General features: G+C 31.1%; 1 protein-coding gene across 1 annotated transcript in view; it reads right to left on the bottom strand.

Moving 5' to 3' along the window:
• Epac (Exchange protein directly activated by cAMP) overlaps positions 1-25,765 on the bottom strand; it is a 129,689-nt gene that overhangs the window by 6,728 nt on the left and 97,196 nt on the right. The window contains exons 4-9 of the mRNA XM_077437193.1: positions 24,036-24,185; positions 10,471-10,522; positions 4,739-4,839; positions 2,547-2,775; positions 482-668; positions 257-402 (exon numbers count right to left, since the gene is read on the bottom strand). Coding sequence (XP_077293319.1) covers positions 257-402; positions 482-668; positions 2,547-2,775; positions 4,739-4,839; positions 10,471-10,522; positions 24,036-24,185 — 865 coding nt within the window. The remainder of the gene's footprint in view (positions 1-256; positions 403-481; positions 669-2,546; positions 2,776-4,738; positions 4,840-10,470; positions 10,523-24,035; positions 24,186-25,765) is intronic.

The following is a 25,765-nucleotide window of genomic DNA, read 5'->3' as shown; positions in this document are numbered from 1 at the left end:
GAATTTTACGATACCGTGTGTACCGCTTCTAGGACATTAACTTTTATGATTATTATAATAATTTCACCTGCAACGAAATTAAATGCTTCCATGCTATGCTTTTAACGTGTTTATTATTTTTTTCAACACAACTATTGTTCAGTAGAATTGAATGATAATAAAAAAAAAAATACGTAACATATGAATTGGAACAACAGTCAACACACAATATCTCACAGTTGATGTGTTTTATTACATAATGCTTTAAATCACTCACAAACAGTGCTCGGTTGCGGGTGAGCTTCGAAGACAACGGCAGCACAAAGCTCTCTCTTCACTGACGTTGAAAGATGAGCCAAAGCTGGAACCCTCAAAAGCTCTTCGTACACAGCTTCTAGTTCATCGGGGGTACGCTCGTGACTCCTACACAAGAGACGTTACATGAAATAACAATTTTATAAAGTCGAAGTGACAGTTTAGTTAAATTTGAATGAAAGCTTACGGCTTCCTCAAGATCATCCTGAGTGTGGCGTCGGGTCCTCGATGAACCAGAGCACCCAGAGATTCTCTCAGCTGTCCTTCTGCGGCTGATATTTCATCGCTCGAAGGAGATGGAGGTGGTGGTCCATCCTCGTCCACACGAAATCGATAGAGGAAACATTTATCTTTGAACGGTTGCTCTCTTGAAACTAAAACCGAATAGAATCCATAAGAAAATAATATGAAACAAATAAAATTCAAACCATTGTTTATGTTTCATTCCAGATAACTAGAAAAATATGCGAATCATATTAATTACGGTTCGTTTATACCAGCAGAGCTCACGTAAACAACAGTATGAAAGATATTCTTTAGTACTTTCTATATTCATATTAAGGATTGTAAATAGGTTTTTGAGCTCTTTTTCCTATTATGCTTTAGATTAACATTAGAATAATATAATACTTTGATTACTAAGATGTATTGTGAACATAATTTCGTAATAATAAAAAGCATTTAAAAATCAAAAAATATTCATATCAGTGGCGTGCCGTCATTAGACTGGGACTAGGCTAGTCCCCGAAAATCTTTTACTTTTAAAAAATATCAACAATTCAATAACAATAAATTCATATCGTTGTCCACATTGATATTGTTCACTCAGATTAGCGAAATTTAGAAATCGGAATCGGCCCTACCTGAGGTTGAGTTAGTGGTAGTGGATTGTTGTAATATGGTCCACCGCGTCGTTCACTTGCACGGACTCGCTGTATCAATTCTATTTCCTTCGTGGTACTGGCCAATTGTTATATATATTTATATAGGCGTTCCATCGAAGATAAAATATTTTTTAATTTATTCGTCTCTTCAAGCATTTATGGAATTTTCACTAAGAATATTCTGATTTTTGTCTATAAAACATCATTCTTGCCTATTTTTACTTTTCCTATGTTTTTTTTTTGTTAAAATAACACATTTTATTACAGAACTTCTTGGGTACAAATATATGTAGCAAGGGTCTCGGCTCGCGAAACGATTCTCTTAGAAAAAATCAGTGCGGAGCGCGCGGAAACATATAACGAGAGGCCTTGGAATGTTGCGTTCTCGATCGATTGTTCGACAAATCATTCAGTAGATTAAGTTTTGAAGACAAACAAAATGTTATTAAGAAATGTATGCTACTCAGGATATTACTGCTTGCACAAAAATGAAAAAAAAACACCACTTATTAGATATTATAATTCAAAAATGAATTTTTTTTTTATATCTATGTACATATGTATATATTTTTGTCAATTGGCACGCCACTGATTCATATGTTCTGTAATGTGTGTATGTGACTTATTCGAAACAGCAACGGATACTATCTATTCATATTATACATGTCACCAAAACGTATCAAGCAGAATCTTTGCCCACTGTGGAAATATTCACGCATTACGTGACGTCATAGTGGCAAGTGCATCCGTATACTAACGAATGTCTTGTCATTTGCATATGTACATTTTCAAAAATGTCATATTGTGACAATATCGACCCGAACGCGCTCTGTAATGCATACATATGTATACTGTATAAGCCAATTTTTCCTTGCACTTGTCCAAAACAAATACGAACGAAAACAGTCGGTCCTGTATAACAAGAATAGAACTTCCATGCAGTGTTGCACCCAGTTGCTGGCGTGCAGTGCTGGATAATATGATAAAAGCCGACCTTTAGTCATAAAGATACTTAAGATATACATACATATGTATATAATGAACTGCGTACATGATATAACTTCAATTCATTAAAATAAATATTATATGTAAGTACATTTATGATCTAAATTGCATAATGTCCACTATGCATATATGCAGGGCTTTTTTTTTTAAAAAAAGGTGCCTGAACTCAATTCTTGTCAAGGTTTTTTATTACAAAAAAATATTTTCAAATTATATTATGTAGAATAATCGTTTAAATCATAAGAAATGCCGAGAAAAAAGGTACCGGAACGCCGTTCCACCGCGTTACATGGGAAAAAAAGTCGTGCATATTATGTCTGTCTAATATTACGGAGTGAAGTGTATATGTATTTAAATGTATACCGTGTGAGATGACACCTTCTTCGAGAAGAGCTTGCCACATTCCAGCTGCTTGTTGTCGTCCATGAACACTCGGTGACACGTTCATCAACCAGTCGACTAATTCTGTACCTGGAGCACACTTCCTGACGAGTTTTCCTGATACTTTTCTATCCCTTAAACATGCACCTTGCTCGGAAACCAGCATCGTCCTGAGGGCCCACCCAATGCGAGACATAGCCGGACTCGGTGACTGAAAATGTACGAAAATTATCAATTTTAAATACTGTAAACATGGAAACTGTTATTATTAATGTTCGTGTACAACGAAAATGTAAAGGGTTAAATGTAAACATTGAGCCCAGTGACACGCCCTAATAAAGGGTCGAGGAATAACACTCCAATTAAAATTGTATACACAACGAGAACTACGTCCTATACATATGTATGTATTATGTAATAGATAGACACTATTTTATAAATTGCTTTTTACAATTTTGTACTGGTAAATGAAAACTGTGACTTTTGAATCCATCATTACATATCTATATCCTATCTATTATATAGTACAATATACATACATATATATTTAGTAGGTACATTAAATATCAAAATCTAGAATAAGGTGTAGAAAATGTAATTTATTTATACAAATTTAATTTTAAGGTCATTAATAATATTTACAGTTAAATTTAGGACACTATTTTAAAATGTGTGTATCATCATCATTTACAGCCATTCACTATCCACTGCCGAATGAAGGCCTCTCCAAACATGCAATTCTATTCGTATCTTTTTTGCGCAACTCTCATCCATCTCACCGCAAACATTTCTCCAATTTCTTCTACCCATCTTCCCTGCAGCCTTCCTTTCACACTTTTACATTCCAGAACCTATTTCGTCCATTTTTCTCTCCACGTAATCCCCATTCCCAATCCAATCTCTTTAATCTCTTCACTATATCCACTACTACATACCATTAGCAATGTGCAGACAAACATAATCGTACGTGTCATGTTTTTTCTTATATATACATACATAGTTTTGCAAATGTAAGAAAATACTAACACGCCTGACCAAACTCACCCCATAGAGTATTTTCATTGATATATTTTCCTTGTATTGACATAGGTTTGACAGTGATCGATAGTGGTGATTTTCGTATTTAAAGAAATATAGGAGAAACTTGTCGAAATAATAATTAATAATGACATAATGTACGCCCATTCACAACTGAAAACTATCTAGGAATGCCGTGCCGCACGATTGTGTGTGTTTGCGCCTGTATAATTTTCACCTAATACATACATATGTATATATGTATGTAATATTATTTTTTTTTATAATTTTATTTAATGATTAGATTTGATTGAATTCTTGAATTAAATTGAATTATTATTATTGAATTAATTGAATTGTCTTTCAATTATCTTAGTACATACATATGTATGTATGTATGTATATACATACATAAGTACATAAATGTATAGGTAGATTAAAAACCGTATTTGGCCTTATTTAGTCTTTCCATGAATATTTCCTATTTTAGTATTATTTTAAGCATTTACATAATTCCACGAATCATTAAATTCCCAGACTTGTGTTTCATTCGGTTGATTTGAATTCTAATAATAAGTAGGTGTATATATATATATATATATATATATATATATATATATATATATATATATATATATATATATATATGTATATATATATATATATATATATATATATATATATATATATATATATATATATATATATATATATATATATATATATGTGTGTGTGTGTATGTATATAGATATATATATAAATAAAGAAAATTAATTAACACAAAATGTGCTTTCGTATTAATTGCTTTCATAAAATTAAATTGAATTTTAAATCACAATACATTGAATTCAATCTAAAATTTAAATATAAATTTCATCATGAAATTTTATGCGAACATACATATATCTAGTACACTTTATATATATGTACTTTATAAATAATGAAATTATCCATATATTGTTAAATCAAAAACTTTCCCAAATAGGCAGTATTATTTTATATGTAACACTCTATTGTCTAAGTTTAGAAAGGATTCCAGTTAAGATAAAGGAAGAAAGTCTACATATTTGACGAAGTTTGATACTTTGACGAAATTCAACTACATACATACAAACATATAATAATCAGAATATACATATGTACATAGTTTCGCTTACTTCCGTTATGGCATCTGCTGGGTTGGGTCTGTCTGGTGAAGGTGGTCTCCTTGGCGGTGAACCTCTTTGAGGAGATCCGGCCCTACCTCCGGAACCGACTCCTGCTCATCAAATAATAATAAACAATATGAAAACTTTCCAATTAACAATATTACTTCGCGAAGAAAGTTTACATAAATACACTCCATAACTTATTTAGGCATGTACATATAATATACATATACCTATTGTAATTAATGATGAGCCATGTTATCTCATCCGAAGGTTCGAGCGTAGAACATAAATACGTAGATATATGTATATGTATGTACATATGTATTTCACATTCAAGTGTAAATATTTTAAATTTCATTATCTCACCGTCATCATTACGACTTCGTAGTATATAATGTACATATGTACGTGTAAAATCAAGTGAACCCATTGTCAACAGTGTGACAATGGAAGCTTGATGAGCAAACAATCCCCAGTCAGAAGAGGACACATCAATCGTGTTTGCACACCGTTGCTTGATTGTCAACCACACGGTAAAATTATATTTTGTTACGTATGTGTCTCACAAAATCAGCACAAACATACATACCTACATTAAATGTAATAATAACTTTAATATAATTTGGCTATTACTGTAAATTTAATTTCGGAAGGGATTTCATCTGCTGCGGGGCGAAATGAAGATTTTAATAATGAATTGAATTGTTTCTGTGAATATATACCGTAATAACTAGGAGATTCGATATTCTTGTTTTAATTAATTCAGTAGAATTTCGCATACAATTTAAGGCATTGTCTTTCTATTATTGATGTATGAGGGTGTATAATGTATTATATTAATTAAGAATGTGGACTCAATCATTGACTAATTTATTCAAAAATCGTAATCGAAACTTCTTTACATAATTAATGAATAAAACGGAAGAATATAAATGAAGTGGGAGAAAAAGAAAAGAGTCCAACAATCAGCACGAAATGGAAACAATGCTTTTATGAAAACATTATGAAAAATTTTAATTTCAAATTATATTTTTCTTTTGTTATGAAAACTTTTAAAAAAAATCTTTTTAGGTTCAAATTGATTTATAATATTTTGGTTCAAATCAAAGAAAAACTTTCAACTCAATTTCGACCAGGAAGGTACAACTTTTAATACAATTTTACATCAAATCAACGACCTTCCTTAAATTCGAAACGTTTCACAGCTTTCCGTGCTTTCACTCATAAAAATATTGCAAACGTCTATTTTATCGTATTTTTTTACAACATACATACAACCACAAGAAAAAAATATACATGCGTATATTGTTATAAATGGCTTAGTATTATGGATATTTAATAATGCAATCGTATATGATTGCAGAACGCATCAAATTAACTCGGCTATTCTCATAATTTATTCATAGTAATTAAAATAACAACTGAAAACAGGTGTAGTTCTACGTATAACATAATCACAATGACCTGGTATACATAGTTTTACAAATTTTTAATTATACTACTTGGTATTTTTTCATACTTTATTACACTTTTTTACACGTTCGTAGCTAAGCTATGTATATCAAAAACTAATTTTAAAGCGACTTCTTCTAAATCTTGCTTATTTTTTTTTTCATTACATATGTATGCCAGCAGTATGGCTCGGTGGTGGCGTTTATGCTTAGCACCGAGAGGTTACCGGTTTGATACCGTGATAATTTTTAATGCTGCTGGTCAGACTTGGATATTTGTGACTCCAAGTCGATCGTTTCTTATCAGAGTTAGTAAATTTATGTGATTTCATTGTTGAAACGGTACCTCTATCAAATTGACAAAAAAAATATCCTCTTGGGTCTCAGTGCAAACGATCTACCAGTGGACTACCACCGCTCCTGGATTAAGTGTTCTAAATGACATATATTATTTATTTATTTATTTATTTAATAGTTTTGGACCATTGTGGCATTACAGGAAGAACCTAATGCGCCACAATGGCCTACATTTGAAAAAGATATAAAAACAAGTAAACTGTAAATAAAGGAAAAAATCAAAAGCAGAAAACATGGTAAAATAAAATAATAAAAAAAAAGTAACAAAAGGAAAATAATACATCATTCAGAGAGAAAAAAAAAATAACAAAAGTGTAAAAATTAAAAATAAAATCCATAAATCCCATTCTTTGTTTACACTGAACAAAATTAAAATTATATAATGTAACCAGGTGTTTCGATCTATATTATTATTCAAGGTTGCGAGGTCAATGACCGAAGTTTGTTTATAATTGATTTCGTCTATAACACGACCAAATATTTACGTTAAACTCTCGACTAAAACCATTTTCACGAATGTGTTCATATAAGAGTAAGTACATATAATTTTATTTAGCAAGGTTTTTAACTTTTTGCTATATTAAATTATTTTAAATATAATTAATTTATTATTAATATTAAATTAATTATATTTTAACGATATTTGAAAAAAAAAAAAGAAAAAAGAGGATAGCGCATCGAACATAACCTGTTTCTTTATATATACATATATAATTTATATTATAGCATAAAACTTTATTTTAATTCATGTATCAGATCCTTTCCGAAACCACCTGTTGAAATCAACGGGCCCAAAACTAGTAGAATATAATATAATATAAACTAGTAGAATCTATGGACAATCAACGAATTTTTGAAAAACAGCAAATATGCGGGGAATACATTATGAAGGTAGGATATATTTAAAGTGTTCAACGAATCCGAGATACTAATAACTCGAATTTGTGAGGAATTAAGGGGGAAGATACCGGTTTATTGGATCCGTCACAACAATTAAGCTAGAAAAATTAAGCTAGGAAAATTCTAACACGAAACGGTCGATCTGTGTTTTAATAACCACAAGATCACACCAGCGGTGTATTTGAATAGAATTGAACCCACGACTCTTTACTGGTATGCAATAGCTCTACAAGTGCACTACGATGTGACTTTAATATATAATGTGTTTGTATAATATTATTATCATAATAAAAATATATTTATGACACGTTTATATAGCCGCAACACGCAATGGTCAACAATACTGACACACATTGTGTCCAAGTTTACGTTGTAACACAATAAATAAATAAATTGCACTATCCGAAAAAACGAAATGCGAAAAACGCTGGGTAATTTGATAAAACGCCTGGGAGTAAATGGTTTTTTATAGAGTCGGAGAAAACCCTTTCGGAATTCTATCTCCCAGTTGCGATATGGTGAATTTGAGGAAAGTGTCGGGGGTGGCTTAGATGAAAAAGTCGCCTCCTAAAATGGAAATACGACTATGAAACATCATAAAAGTTTTTATGCGACCGTTCGCCGTGGAAATAAATGCGGGAAATTCGTGAAAAACCCAACCGACCCGAATGGAGCGATCCGGCGAACGGTAAACACTTACGACGCAGTTCGACACCTTTTTCAATTTTTTTTCACATACACGTGAAAAAAAGGAAACTCAACGCTAAATTTGACCGAAATGCTTTTCTAGAAACCCTTGAGGCGTTTCAGACTGTCTTGGAATCTCGGATTTTTTTAACGTGTCTGAGAAACAAAGGCTCGGTATATCTAAATCGCTCGCGCATATATGTATGTAATACGGTGCACGTGCAATTTACGCTAGAACACTCGCAAAAGGCTTTTCAGTTGCCTCTCGACGTTCAGAAGTTATTTATATCATATGCTTAAATATATACGGGATAATATTTTGTATGCCCGAACACTTTGTACACGAATATGAGCATAAAATGCTCTCATACCAAATCAGTCTAATAACTCAAATATTTTTTTATTATAAACAACTTGATGAATCTTTAAAGTCAATGAATTTTTCTTATCCTTCTTCTATTACTAAACATCTTCATTTAGTACTACGTCCTTTTTCTGTTATTATTATTATTATTATTATATGTACATATTTTGTTATTATTTAAATATTACCTTAAAATAAAAAAAAACCCATCGATTGGCCCATTGGTTATTAAATAAACAACATTTTCGTTAAACTGCTGAGTAAATATCTATAAAAGCTTAAAGTAATAAAGTAATCATCATTAAAATGATTTGATATGACGGATTTCAAGATATGAGCTTCAAAGCACAATTATTTCTAATATTAAAAATAATTGGATAAATTTAAGTATCCAAAATATTAAAAAATATATAACAATAATTCAATTACGGGTAAAAAAATTATCAAATCGATAACGTAAGCGGCTCAAATAAAATGTTAAGAATGCTTCGAGGAATTCACATTATCGACGAAAGCCGCTTTTTACTTTTACCTCAAATACATATGCACATATTCAAGTACAAAATAAATAGGATTTCAAACTTGAAAATTAATTTGAGAGCAAAAAATAATATGTATGTACATCCTTATTTGAAAATTAAATCGAATTATGTATGTGTAATATTTATAAATTAATTTGAACAATCCGAGTGATTCCAGTAAATATAAATATCCATATATGTATATACAATATATGTACATACATATGTATATTATAACATAAGAATTATAAAATAATATACTACACTACTATAATATACATACATGCATACATTCAAATAACTGTGTGTGCAGTAAAATAAAATAACAGTATGCTTCACAAAAAAATAATACATTTGACATTTCATATCTCATGAATTGATTATCGCAATGTGTCAACGCGAAAATGGTTTTCAAATTTATCTAAAATTTTACTCAATCAAAAATGAGTTGTACAACTGACAGAATTGGAATCGAAATGAAATGATGGCAAGTTTTTTCATTTATTTTTTTTATAATACACTTTAACTAAGCTAAAAGTCTACCGATCGACAGTAATTTCAGCTAGATTTAAACGATCAAATATATAGCATAACGTTAAATACAGTTTATTATGATTTATATTCAAACAAACAATGTAAACGATCTAATTCGTCGTTAAGTCGTAACAAGATATTTTCACAGAGTCGAAATCCCTTCTATTTATCGTAAAATACCTACGGAAGAGGAGAGGTTCGCTTTTAACGCGATTTTAATGCGATTCGTCTTGGAGCCCAATAAAATATCAAGGCGAGCCCTAAATAATATCGACGAGAGATAATTTAAATTTTATCTGAGACTTTAACCTTTAAACGGATAATCCACGCTCTGTTTCAAAATATTGGAAGGCTCAGATTGCCACCGGTCTAATCTATTAAATAGAATTGGAAAATATTTATTTTCGACTTGATAGATAATATTTCAATTTTTATTATCATTTCCCAGAATTTAAGACGAAGCCGAAGATATTATTTAACGATGTATTTTCGAAAACATCGATACGTAATGAAAAATACACACTACGACGAGTGTATACGAATGAAGGCACGCGTCTCAAGTATTAATCGTAGACAATATTTGTAGAGTAAACGCGTTTGCAGGATAAGGGTTGAAGAAGGGCCCGGTTTATTTGTTGTCAAATAAGCCTTATCCAAACAACACCTGCATTATATTGTATATATGTATATAAATACCTGACTATGTAGATATCGCTACCTTTACAATATCATAGTCTTCAATTGATTGATAGCTTAAGGTTCAGATTTTGATCAATATATGGGCTTTAAACGCGTTCTATAACATTTACTAATAATATAATTAATATTGGTCGATCATTTTAAAACTTTATGAAAAAACATTGTTGAATAAGCATTTTGAAATTTGGAAATTGTGGAAATTAAAATATTGAAAAAAAAACTTACCATTTTTAATCTTGCAATTCGCCAATAAGTCTGACATCAGATCTTTGTTCTTCTGAAAAAAAAGTATATGTTTATAATTTTTTACAAAATAACGATGTCAATTTCAATTTAATCGATAATTAAATTCGAGAATACAGTATTAAGCTTCGTTTTCTGAATACACAAACTAGTACCTCCCCCAGTTTCAGTCAAATGCCCCTTTCTATCTCTCGGGATGATGAGATTAGCCATATTTAATTAAGCGATTATCCACGTCTCTCACAAGACTGGGAAATATTTCATTAAAAATCCTTGTTCATCTTGATATTTAAATTTTACCAAAAATATCGACTTATGTGTAGAAGGTTTCAGAAGCTCATAATCCGTTATAATCTATACAAAACTCTCCCTACTTGGTTGCTGAGGGACTTGTTGCATATTAAATTATGAGGGTTTTCAATATACCCACATGTATCTAAATCACAAAACGCTGAGCTCTCATATCTATAAAATAATAAGCGGCGTTAAATTAATATTTGCTCGTTATATAACGACAAAGCCAAGCTTTAGCGGGATTTCAACGTATGTGATTGTAGTGATATGGATTTACATACATGATAATATTATATATGAATGTACATTTATCATGGAAAGAGGAGGCATCTGGTTGAATCTGAAATGATTTTAATTTAACCTGAAATGTAACGTTCGAATAAAAATGCAAATTAATGCACTCAAGCCTTCGTTACAAATTCAACGCTGTGAATACTTCCATTTTCATTTATTCAACTTTCGAATTCGTCGCATATTTTCATAAAAATTTCATTTTACACAAGTTATTTAACTTTTTATAAATTGAAAAAAATATACTTATTAATTCCGTTGATCGGAATTGCGATATTTTACCGAGTGCACAATTATGTGCACACAGGCAACTAGTTATATATAATGTATGTAGGTAAATATGTTCCTTTTAGTAAATATGTGATCATGTATATATTTCGTACATAAAACATTAAAATGTATTTTCTTATAGAAATAATAATAATAATTTATAGTGATTTGATACAAGTCGGACTCGAAAAGCTCGCTTGCTTCGGCTTTGGCCAAAATATATTGAAATGATTGTTATCATTTGATTGTATTAGAAGTATTTGAAATTTTACAAAAATTTCCATGTAATCACTTACAAGACAATTTTAATAAACATCTTTATACAAGATTCACAAAAATTAAAGACAAAGAATTCGCTACGGCGGAAAACGGCAAAATAAACAAAAAAATCGAAACAACGATTATTTAATACATACATACATATGTATGTAGTATATTATTTTGGGAGATTTCAAGATATTCGGGGTTAACTTACTATGAGGAAAATGTATTAATCGAACCGTAAATGGCGATGCTTCCGTTCGGGCAGTCAGATCGTATTTCTATGAAGGTCTGAAAACCGTATTAACTTCGCTTATCCGCCAACTTAGACATTCCATTTCCGCTATGTTGAGCGCGAAAGCTGCAAGTAAACTTACACTAATGATTTCTCCAAGTTTTGAAGATGAGATTAGGTTAAATTTTCACGATTAAGACGAGCTTTTTTCCCCTTCCCATAATTTAAAGGTTTTGAACTTTGAGCTTGTATTGAACCCGTATGAGCAATTTGTATGAATCATGGCGTCTGGTAAATATAACCAAACGACACAAAGACGGTTTGTAGAGAGTTGGAGAACTTTCTCCATTCCTGGTGGGAGAGACCGATTTGACGAACTTTCGCCTTGCAGGAAGAGGAGTCGTGCCAAATCAAGTTATGCTATATTCAAATTTAGATAACCCTGGAAAATCCACCGGGGAACAAATACAGAGCTTCCTTTACAATGGGACATTCATCTTTAATTGAATAATTGAATTCCAAAATCTACCATGGGTACTACCTAAACTAAACTAATAATTTATACTAAAACAACGTCTATCGCAGTTTCAGTCTTTCAAGAAAGCAATACTTTGATGGAAAGTCCCGTAAGTTTAAACACAAATTGAAACAAGTCAATCTGTTGAATAGTAAAACTATAACATGTATGTATGTACATATTTGATCATTATTCTTAGTATCACATATATACATACATATATATATGTTTATCCCATAGCTATCACTATTCAATAAATTTATTCTTTGTTTTTATTTTATTTCGTTGTAGTAATTTATTTTTAGAAACTTTAAGTATCCATATTATGTATGTTATGTAGGTACGTTGTAGGGCTGTTTGTTTATGTTTAAAACAAATAAAATAAATATGTATCTAACATTGAAAATAAGGATTCAGTTTACTAATGTTTACTTGTTAAATGAAAATAATGTTGCATTATTTTATAGCAAAAATTTGATTCATGAAAAGTTCGAAAATTGTATTCTTCCATTCAAACCCGTTGATTAAGTGTGTTATTTAGAATAAATAAAATGGTCTAAAATTAAAACTCAAAAACTATGCAATTAACTTTTTTTTTTAACTAAGACAACAGATATGAATATTTCGGCGAAATTTTACTAAAAAACCTAAAAAAAAATTTGGGCTGTGGAGTCGGAGCATTTCAAGCGGATCTGACTCAGAGTCGTAAAAACCTTGTAAAAAATCAACCGACTCTTATTTTTCTCTAATTAATAGTATTACAGTATGTGTCAATTTTATTGAAGTAAATTAACAAATAAATTTGAATTTAACAATTTCGTTATGAATATCATGGATTTAAATTACATTGTAAATAAAATTGTTGAATTATTTTGATGTATTATGGCCAAAACCGATTGTTTTATCCGTCTCGTACTTTTTTTTTATTTTCCTTTTTACCCTCAATTTTCTCACTGATTTATTTGTACATATATGAAATTCATAAATACACACTATTCATATACTTATTTTTATGTATACCTATTTAATTACCAATAATTCAGCAAATTGAGTTAAATATCAATTTTTAGTGACTTTTTAATTCCTTTAATTTTTTTATTTAGAAAATCGCTATTATTTTCATTACAAACAATTTTTACGTTCGCAAGAAAAGTCGATCATACTAAAATCGTTCAAGCTGAAGTCGGTGTTGGAGTCGATCGGTGAATCATAAAATATAGTCGGAGTCGGTAGATTTTTACTAACCTCTTCTTATTAACCGACTCCACAGTCCATGGAAAACACTAGATGTACCATACATATGTATGTCGTACTTCGAAAAAAAGGGTGAACCAAGGAAACATTACGAAAGAGAACCGTTTTACCTTTTAGGTATCTTTCTTGAATTCCACGTTCAATCTAATTGTACAATATAACAGTTAAAGACCCAAAGTCTAAAAGTAATAGGATGCTCTATAAAAAAACAAAATAACAAAGTTCTGATTGCTTCAGCTGACACTTTTACTAACACGATCCATATTCGGTCGATCGTAAAAAGGGTGATTACAATAAAACTTCTCGATTCCCTACGTAGCATCGACTTTGGGGTCAATTATACCCCTCTCTAACTATTCTGTTTTTCTCATTTCGTCGGAATGTTTCGCAATAGAATACAATGTGTTATGCCATAATATTTTTAATGCATCGTGATGGGACACATCACTGTTAATTAATATAAGCCGATCTTTGAATTTCATATCTAAAATCAAAATTCAAAGGTCGTCGCTGTTGATTTAAGCTAAATTAACTCTACATTTGAGTATATAATATTACGTAAGTAAAATATCCGAGTCTTTTCGAAAGATGTTTGAACATATTTTCCTTCAAATTGAAATGATTGCCTCGTTCCAAGAAGGTATGTCAAATAAACGCGACTTTCAATTTTATGTAAACGACTTCGAGTTTCAATCTTTTTTAAACAAATAATGTTGAAATCGAAGGGAGACGGAAAGGTGGTTCGTAAGGGAGGCTTTCACAATTCGATAGAAGTATTTTAGCGAATTTTAAAGCATTTCCGACAATATTACGAACGTCTTCGTCGAGCGAAAGACAAATATTCCAACCGGGTTTTATTTCCACTAAGGAGTTTTCGCAGCACAAAACTAGAACTAATAAATCTGTAACCAGAAAGTTTTCCCATGTAGACCATAGTAGCTTTAAGATCCTAAGCCAATACCTGAGGCGAGTAAATACATAATGCAACTGACAAGATAATGACCGCTACTAATGTACCACTTCAGGAATTTCTATCAAAAATATTGTTTACATTAACTAATAAAAATAAATAGGAAAAATATTATATATAATACAATTTGAAGATGAAAATCACATACGATGATAAAGATTGATCGTGAATTTAAGTACATTTTCAACCCTCCATCGTAGTTATTCTTAACTGCCAAAAGTTTTAATGAACACTTAAAATGAAATCATTTCCCTGTTCGAATAATACGCGCCTAAATCGTATGTTTGGGTTTAATAACGGCTATATTAGGTTTTAATATCAAGTAAGGTTAATGTTGAAATAATAATGAATTATATATCAAGAAAATTGTATTAAATTTGAAATGTGGGCTTGTTTGCTGTATAAATATGCGAATGCTTTAATTAAATGGCACTCTTCAATCTTAATTAATATACGAGGCAATTGTATTCATAATATTCTTTATATTTACATACATAACAGACAATACAGAAGAATTTAATACATTTCCACTTTCTAGAAATATCACTGATATTATATATCTTTTGATCGTTTTTTTGTAAGCTATTGAACGTAGACCTAAATGTATGTATTTTCAAATACGAGTATTCATCCCTTTAGGCTTAATCTTTTTTTATAAAATATTCCCAAGGATGACATTTTAAGCCGTGTATTTTGATGTACATATGTATATATGTACGTATGTACTGTTTATAAATTTGAAAGCCATTGACTGTGAATCTGAAACGAAGACAACCATATTCGAATAACCAGACCGAAAAGTTTTCTATGTTCACAAAAAAAATAAAGTAAAAAATCCAAGAAACCCACTCAAACTACACAAACAGAACTGACGTCAACGTCTGGAGGACGTAAGACCAACCCTTGCACACAAAGGCTCAGGTAAAATATAAACAGGTACGAATGTATAATACGTACACACACGTTTATTTGAAAGTGTGTGTCACTTCGTTAAGTTTATTCAAAGGACACGTTTTTGTCGAACGACGCTACTCTCTTTCCCACGTCAGGAAATCAATGAGGGTTGACTAAAGCCGTGTTGTCGGCGGCGAGATATTTCCCCTTTTTCACCAAACAGATCTATCTTTTGTCGCGATCGAGCCCTTCTATATCAGCCCCCGACCGTTTCTCCCCCCGAGACCACCCACGAACCGACCGTCGGCTATATTGAATCTGCGAACTGGGGCTTTTCTCCATATCAGATGAATGGAAAATCCCGGCGTCCTATTCCGAACGGTGTACCCGACGAAAATCTTCAAACAAGAGATATTTGTCGAATTTAAGAGCTACAACACGTTTTGTAGGAACCTATTTACATATTTTATGGCAATTGATCGCAAAACATTCATTGCTAAAAATGTACGAATTTTTAGCATCGATTGAATACATTATCATATCACAAAGCTATTCAAATCCACATTCATAATATTTTGACTTTACTTGGGTATATATATTAGGGTTTATATAAAAACTAACTGTTTTAAAAAAACAGGTTTTCAATTTGGAATTAAAAAAAAACGAGTTTACCCGGTTTTTGGTTTTACTTTAATATTTATAAAAAAAACTACAAAAAATAAATTTAGCAGCATATAATAGACGCCATACCAAACCCAATGAAAACTGTTTAATAAAGGTATTTCATACATTTAAAACACCTCACATCCTCAATATACCCAATATTTAATCGCCATAGTTCTTTATCAAAATAAAATAAAATTACATGCGCGATCATATTACCATTATTAACCTATGCTTCACCTGTATGGGATAACGCCTCGAATACTAACCTTTCCAAGCTCCAAGTAATACAAATTAAATCCCTAAAAATAATTTGTAATACACCCATATATACTAACTTGAAAAAACTGCATGCCATCAATATTATTACGATAGTTAAAGACATTACTAACAAACTAACCGATAGATTCCATGACAGAATGACTAATAACCATACTAACACACTTATGAAGAGTCTCGGTGATTACAACAAAATGTCTATACCCTTCAGGTATAAACACAGATTACCTAAACACAATCTGCTTTAGATTTTCGACTTAAGAGAGTCTTTAAATAATATTATGTATTAGATGTATTATGAGCATTTATAAGAATTGTAAATAGATTTTTGAGGCTTTTTTTCCTATTATGCTGAACATTAACATTGGAATAATATAATACTATGATTACTAACAAAATTAAATTAAAATTGTAAAATAGAAAATGATCAGTAGATCAGTAGCTATTAAAATAGAATAAAATAGATAAGATGTATTGTGAACATAATTTAGTAATAATAAAAAGCAATTAAAAATCAAATACATTTAAAACAACTATGTACGTTAAAGAATATGGTGATTGTCTTTTTCTATGAATACCCATCTTAAAGATTTGCAAATATTCTAAAAAGACGTTCTAAACTTCTGCGCCTGTTTTTTCTTTTGTGTAAAATATAGAAACACTTGCACACTTGCCGCGGAACACAGTTTGGGGAAGCCTGGTCTAGAATATGAGCGCAATAGGCCACTCTTCAAATGGTGCCTACGGACTAAACCAATGACGATTTTGGGCCAACTTTTTTAACCAGCAGGATAAAACCAGTAGCGTACAAAATATTGAAATAAAAATTAAATTAAAAAATTGAAATTAAATATCAAAATTAAGCTAAAGAGCGAGATTGAGCTAAAATTAGATCATCGTTGATGTTTTGAATTACAACAATGTTTTGAATTACGACGATACTCATTTAAAACCAGAGAAATATTATGATTTCTCTGCTTACGAGCGAAAAAAAATCTTGTTATTATTTCTTAAAAGTCGTCACGATATGTTACTGTATTTCGACCGTCGATGATCGATAAAAAAAACATTTCACAAAAAACCGCGGTGTCGGTTGTCGGTGATTTGTCAAAGCGTTTTTTTTTTCTTTCGTCGAAATAAAATTAATAATCACACATTATTCGATAAATTTTACCTCTGAAATGATTTAATTACTTAATTTATTTCGACGAGAGAAACAATTGAAGAATAAAAAAATCCGTTTGATGTAACCGACAACACCCGGGTTAGCAAAAATCGTTGAATCACCCATACTAATACATGATATATTCTCAGTAACTGTGCTTTACGGGGAAGTAAAAATAATAATTCTTTGATTTTTTTTTCGATCTTAGTGCGTATCTTCGTAAGTCAAAACATTTTAAGTCGAGGATTACCTGTATGTAATTGTTGATGATCTAGTTTTAGGTCAATCTCGAAAATTTATTTAAATTGTGCATGTTCTGTTTTAACTTTCAATATTTTATTTTAATTTTAATATAATGACTATAATTTTATTTTGATATTTGAATTTAATTTTAATATAATAATAATAGTTTTAATTTTGATATTTAATTTCAATTTTTAAATTTAATTTTTATTTCGATATTTTGTACGCTGCTGGTTTAAAAAGTTGGCCCAGAGACCGTTCGTTGGTATGTTTATAAATATATTTAAAATCTTCGTGTGTGATGAATCAGGGTTTCTCAAATTAATCACAATTGTTTTGTTTGAAATAATACATATTCATCTACATATATATATATATGTAGGCACATATGTATGTATGTATATAAAAATTAATGTTTGTCTGTCTGTCACGTATGCGTTCCTATACCATTAAGCTGATTGCGATGAAACTTACATGAGTTATTGTGTGCATGCCCGCGATGATTTCTGTAAAAAAATAATTGCCGAATAATCGAAAATAGGAATGAGTGGCACTGCAACGTAATAATTTCAAATGTATTCGCGTCGCCACCTGCATAATTAGGATAAAATAAAAATAACAATTGAGTAATTTCAAATTTGTTCGCCGCCTGCGTTTTTCCGACAAATTATCATTATTGTAATTTAATTTGATTATTAAGTATATTTTGAAACTGAAACATTCACTTATCGAAACACAACGAGAAACAGGAACGGAAACGGGAACGGAAACGGGAATTGCATGCATTGCATTATTGTGGCATTGCAACGCACGCCGGGTTGAGTACATACTAGTACATATAATAGAGGTGTATTTTCCTTTATTTTCTAATTGTACTGGGGTATTTTCATTTCAATTTTCAATTGAAGAAGTCGTTATGAATAATTGTTTGTTTTCTTTTAAGCTGCTTTTATACATTAATATCTGCCTACACATTTTATAATACTTCGAGAAATAATAAACATAACAAAATACTTCTAGGAATGGAAAATGGCAAACAAGAATAGAAGCACTCATAAATTTTAAGACGTATGAAAACGTATTTAAAAGATATTTATATATATGTACATACATATACATATATGTATATGTACATATATCGTATTCATATGTTACAAAGCCTAATTGCAAAAAAATGAAATAAAATTGAACCAGACTCACTTATACAAAGTTCGCGTTGAACGTGAGCACTTTATCCCCCACTTGCATCCCCCTTCTGTTTGCTTATCCTTTTTCGATAAAATCTTTTGTAAATTTATTTTATTCGGAGACTGTGGAATAAGGAGAAAAAAATATTCCACTTTTTTGTGCGGTGTGATTTGCAAAAGAAATGCGTCCGATTTGCATCGAAAAGGGAAAATTTGTATATTAAATAGGAGTGAAGAGGAGAAGAGAAGCAGACGGTAGATGCGACCCCACAAAATCAGCCAGATTTCCAACCCATTTCAAATGCAAATACGTCTTAAGCGATTTTCTGCCTTTGATTGAAGATAAATCAGTTATAGATTTCCATTTTAGATATAAATAAATCAAAACCTACAAATTCGCTTCGGCATAAGGAAAAAATCAAGCGTGACCGATTTGTCACAGCGGAGAAATATAATACAATATTTGCGATCTGAGATAAAAATTGATCATACAAATCATCAATCGAATACATTTCAACAATTTTGAAAAGGTTTAACCAGTACAATCAAATTGTCACATATGTAGGTGTATATATGTATGTACATTATTAAAATGTTTTATTCATACATCGTGTGTTTCACAAAGTTTAATTAAGTGTGTGATGTCACGCTTTCGTGTGCTAATGCTTATGTTCTGTGAAAATAATTTTGCATTGAGCGTACTACATATGAAATTAATTTTTCCCGCATGAAATGCTCTCTCGTATAAGTAATATATCTGAAAATATATGTATGAATGTACGTGAATACTCCATGCAACTAAGCTTAAAAACCGCTGAATAGAAAATGTGCCTTTCGCAATATCGACAGTATAATATTTATGTACATATATGTATACGCGTGTCCTTTCAGCAAAAACGGTCGAAAAATAACGAAACCATATAAAAAATCAATCTGTTCTATATAATTGGATTTTTTTCTTATTTGGGATTTATTATATTGTATCAGATAAATATTTTCAAGTTATTATTTTATTATTTTAAAGGGAAAATCATCATCTGAAAAGTGTCTGGATTTTACCGATGCTCAAGTAACGAACGAGCTCACAGCGAAAGCGGCATCAAGCAGTGCTGGAGAATAAACACTGTTAATTAATTTCAAAATGAATAATGCATTATTAAACAGAGTATCTTTCCATGCCCCCTTCAACATGAAATTTTCCCATGGCATAAAACAAAACACTCTTTTTCGGGTCATAAAATATTTATTGCATGACGTCGCTAAAAGCTCGCTCTTGCCTTAAAACGTCAACGCATAATATCCGAGTCGGTTTCAATTCGCAATTTAAATATTTCACCAGTGTGCCTAGGCGAGGTTTACGAGCTGCTAAGTTTTTCTGTTTGAATTTTAGTTTGAACGTTTCAAGTAAACTTTTCGCATCGCCGCAGCCGGAGGACGAAACATATTTAACTGGCGTATATTATGCGAGAGTTAACGTGCGGAAAATTGCAAATTCTCGCATAGAATTCATAATAAATTTTGGTTACTTTCGGTCCGAGTATAAGCGTATGTGTACCCCTTTGAATAATATTGGACACGTTGAACACCATCTAAATCAGAAACTTTCAACCATGTGTATAAGCTTCATATATAATAAAGAAACAAACTAAAGGTTTTGATTTGGTTTCATTCGATTTTTTCCTTCACAGAACTAATAAAAATATAAATCACCTCTATATCATCGTTGCAAATTTTAATCCTTCTGACATGACATGATGTATAAAGTAAACTCAAATTTACAATCGCTGTTCATATAAACATAAATACAGATAGCGAACTCCTATGCATAAATCTCAAATCCTTTCACAATTCTAGATCATTTTTTCGTCGTAGACATTCAGCTCTATTTATTATAGCGATACCATAATACTAAATTACACTTCATCTGAATATACTGAATTTAAATCCAATAATTAACTGTAACCCGAAGTCCAAATACATATATTATATGTACATATGTATGTAAAGACGTATGCATCACGGGTAAGACATATTGTATTGATCGAAATTTGGGTACCATTTGTAACAACGCGTTTCTAGACGGTGCGACATATGTATGTATTTAGGGTGACCATTAGGCCGGAGTAAAAAACGCTAATTTTGGATTTTCATCGCTGGACCTAGTGGAAAACTTTTGTCGTATAATAAAATAAAAACATTGATTTAAACAATGTCCTGTGCCACCAACCAATGGATTTATCACTACAAAAATTTCGAAAAAGCAGGTTTTTTTCGTTTATCTCTTTTTTGAGAATGGTTTTATTTTTTTTTACTGTTTTTAAGACAATCAATAATCAATACTCACTTATTGAAGTTTATTTAGAAGTTTTGGCTGGTTAACGATAATTCAAAGCCACGCACGCGATGAATCTTTGAATTAGGGAAGCGGTTTTTTTTCAGAAAATCGCCATTTTTTATGTTTCCGTGATTATTTTGAAAATAAAAATCGTTGAGAGCTTCCATAAGTATATAAATACATTAAGTTGGAACCGAAGTCACAACCGAAGTCGGAACCAAACTCGTCGTCGGGATCAAAATCAATATAACAACGCTTGATAAATCAAAATTTTTTATTTTTTTTGAAATCTCCATAGTTGTCGATTATAATTATAATACATATGTACAATATATAAAAATTCATGCCTGCAATAATTTTGACTTTGATTTATGATAATCCCTTTATATACTAATTTGATGGACGCTAAATTGGTTCCATCGCCATGATCATATGTCTGAGAGAAGTTTAAAGTGTCTGGTATTCGATAAGCGTCGTTTCAGGTGACGTTAAGCGAGGCCTCAAAGTTTGTGTGCGGTCGTGGTGGTTACTTTGTGGTTAGCGGTATGCAAACCGTGTTTATACTAAAATACCGGGTGTTTCGGGTCACATTGGACACGAACCCAACTAAATTTGCATATTTTCCATTTACTATTTAGCTACGACGACACGGTAGAAAGGATTTGGGCAAAACACAGTCAGTCTCATTTCAATATCTGCATCAAACATATTTGATTCAAACGTATAAACATACAACGTACCAATAATGCATATACATATGTACATATGTATGTAAATACGAGCACATTGGCTTACTTTTATATTTATATTTTATATGCCGAAATATAAAATATGTGTGAATATATATGTATATATATTTTTTTAAACCCTGTAGTCACTTAGTGTCATAAAGTATATTTATATTTTACGGTCGTTCACGTTACTAGCATCACTCAAGCTTGAGTATAAAAAAACAATATAACTTTTTCGCTTAGGTGCGTTATAAAATCGTTAAATGTGTGCTTTTATCACACGATCAACTCCTAAGCACACGAACCCACATATACATATGTACATCGGACATAAAAAAAGACGCACTAAAGTTTTTTGGAACATCGACATTTAGTAGAATGTAAAGGTTGTAAATAATTAATAAATTGTTGAACGTATAGGACGCGACGAAACGCAAACTTGGAGCGCATATTACTCGTTAAAATTCCGACAAACTTTGACTTCATCTCACTGAAATATTTTCAGCACCATCTGAAAGTGTACACTCTCATTCTACACAGGACGAAGTGACGCTCATTAAAAACGAATTATCCAAAGACTGAAATGAGCTGACAACCATTCTAAAACGTCTTGTTAAAACTGAAATTTGTCGCCTTTTTCGCCAAGGAATCGTTATTTTCTTCAGCCGAAATCGCTGATGAAAATCCGGACCCCAAATTGTGATGATCAAGTAAAACGTCTCGGTATGAAACAATTCAAAATTATTCGCCAGAAATTTATCCAATGAATAAAATAGAAATATTTCGTCTAAATTTTTATCAAATACAATATTATGCTTAACTCAGCAATTTTTTCCTTTTAATCAATAGGGCTAAAAATCAGTTTGAATTTTCTGAAGATTACAATATTTCATCTATTGAAACTTCGTATATATGTATGTACCTATAGATAAACTAAAAAATCGAAGGTTCTTCGACTTCTACCGAGAACACAAACATCGTTAAATTTTTTCGAAAATTGATTGTTCTAATTAGCAGTCTTACGATAGATAAGCTTTCGAGTTTTGGGAATTACTTAAGATCAATACATTCAATTCAATCAACTCCAGCATCTACTGTTTCAAATCCGAATTAGCGATATCATTGAAGTGAATCTAACTAACTTAGTTACAGTTCCGGTAAATTGAGATAGAGATGAGATTAGTTTAATTTCATATAAGGCATTCACAAACCAAATTGATTGACCAAACAAAAATAATTCACCAATGTATTATAATTGTGTATAATTAGAACCTATTTATACCAAAAAAAGACCACGGAGGCAGCTGAGATGTACTTGGAAGAGCTAATTTGAAAAAATCAAGGAAAGGCTAAAGTTCGCCGGTTGATATTCCACGACAGTGCAAGATAAGCTCTCCCGGAAAAGATTTGTGAAGTCATTTAGTTTCTGACCCGATTAAGATTTCAGAGAATGGAGAAGAAGACAATAAGAAAAATTAAGAATTGTAAGTTGGAAGAGTCAAGTACCGATGAACAGACTCAATTTTATTAGTTAGTATTTTCAATACATTCATGCTTGATATATGTATATTATAATATGCTAATTTTTCATTTTATATAAAAATGTATGTAAATCATAAATTTAATATTGAATAATAGTTTGTCGAATGTCGAAAAAAAACGAAACCTACCCTATGAAGAGACCGCATTAAAAAAATTAAGAAGGACAATTTTTGTGAATTAATAATGCAATGAATGTGCGTTGCGTCCATTTACCATACATTTCTCATTACTATTCATAATATAATATATGTACACACATATGTAGTGCTTTTTATTTAGCGCAAACATTACGGTGTGGAGTCGCTAAGGGCATTACTATAATTAGCATGATCATACAAACGTCACGCAAATAACATGTATGTACATATAATAGTATTATATGTATATGTATAATGTAATACCAACTACTGACTCACCTCCCATACAACCCTAAAGTCGTGGTGTTGTACACGCAAAAGTTCGCAGGCCGATTTGGTAACCACAGTGGCTGCTCTCGGTAAACCACCAGCTGGTTCTCCAAATGTGGCTCCCACGCCTAGGGTCAAAGGCGCCGCAGACCCACCAATCTAAAAAATAATAATACATGAATTACATACAATTAAGCTTTTACTAATTAAAGTCCGTTTATATTATGCAGAACTGCACGTCAATAGCTCGGCACTACACTGCACGGAAAACACTACTTCTATTCATGCTATACAGCAGAGCTACGCAACCTTTTGGTATTCGCGTAGAGTAGAGTATGTCAGCTACGTACAAACATATGTACTTAATCGGTAGTCGCTAGCTAGTACATACATATATACATAGGTGACAAAACGTTAACTAACATCGGTTTTCTCCCACACCCACGATCTCGCTCACACGCGTTAGATCAAAGTTGTGCGTACGGTACTAAAAAGGCCGCGGCCACCAAGTTGCGATTCTCTGCTATACAGAACTGCTCTTTTTCAGCACGTTCATACTTGTATTGGACGAGTACAAGCCAAAATCACCTTACATACATATGTATGTAAGGTGCACCTTACATACATACTTATATATATATATATATATATATATATATATATATATATATATATATATATAAGTATATATATATATATATATATAAGTATATATATATATATATATATATATATATATATATATATATATATATATATATATATATATATATATATATATATATATATATATATATATATATATATATATATATACATTACAGAACGCGACGATACGGCCCTATATTGCGTTGCGTTGTATCGTCGAGCAAATTTTGTCACAGTATGCATTTCAGAAAATATTCATATGCACCTGATAACACTTTTGTTAGTATGGGTGTACTCGTCACAATGGTCACGTCATGCGTGAATATTTCCACAATAGTCTAAGAAAACTAGTTCTGCTTTATACGTTTCGGTGACGTTTACTGCTGTTTAATATGAATAGAACGTGTCGGCTACTGTGGTTTCGTATACGCCACGTACATATAGAAGGTACTAAATAATATTTTTTACTTTTATCTTTGTATATATGTACATATTATACATTCATAGTAACAATATATGAAGTTTTGTGATCATGCGAATACTAGAACTAGAAAGATTTTGACTGATTCGAACTCAAAATCGATTAGTGGTCACGTTTTCATAATCTAGAAAAAAAATGTGTGTGTGTGGTTTCTGTGTGTCTCTTTTTTTGGGGATTTTTTTTAACACAATTAGTTCTATTTCGTTTAGTTAATTAGAGTATCGGTTATTGAATTGCTTATGTGTAGATACGACGTAATTTTTTTTCAAATTTTAAGTTGACCGGAAGTGGTACCTCCCCTTATAAATGTCCTCTTTTTTTTAAGTTTTTGGATTCTTCTAAGTCGCTCAACAGATCAAACTAAAACCTTTTATGTTTATATGTATTATACATATGTATGTGTGTTCATACATACAATACATACGTATATCTGCCGGTTTACTCCAATCAACCTATGTACATATGTATGTAGTATGCGATTTTATGTAATATTCGGTATGCATTAAAGTTCGAAAAATCGATTCGAAAAGCTAAGCACATATTTGCGAGTAAGTCTCGTGGGATAGTTAAGTTTCGAGAAACTTCGACTTTCACAATGCAGTTATCAAAT

This window comes from Arctopsyche grandis, chromosome 8 (genome assembly GCF_051622035.1).
Source record: "Arctopsyche grandis isolate Sample6627 chromosome 8, ASM5162203v2, whole genome shotgun sequence".
NCBI classification, from domain to species: domain Eukaryota; kingdom Metazoa; phylum Arthropoda; class Insecta; order Trichoptera; family Hydropsychidae; genus Arctopsyche; species Arctopsyche grandis.
The sequence above is the reverse complement of the archived record's forward strand: the minus strand, read 5'-3'. Positions and strand labels throughout refer to the sequence as shown.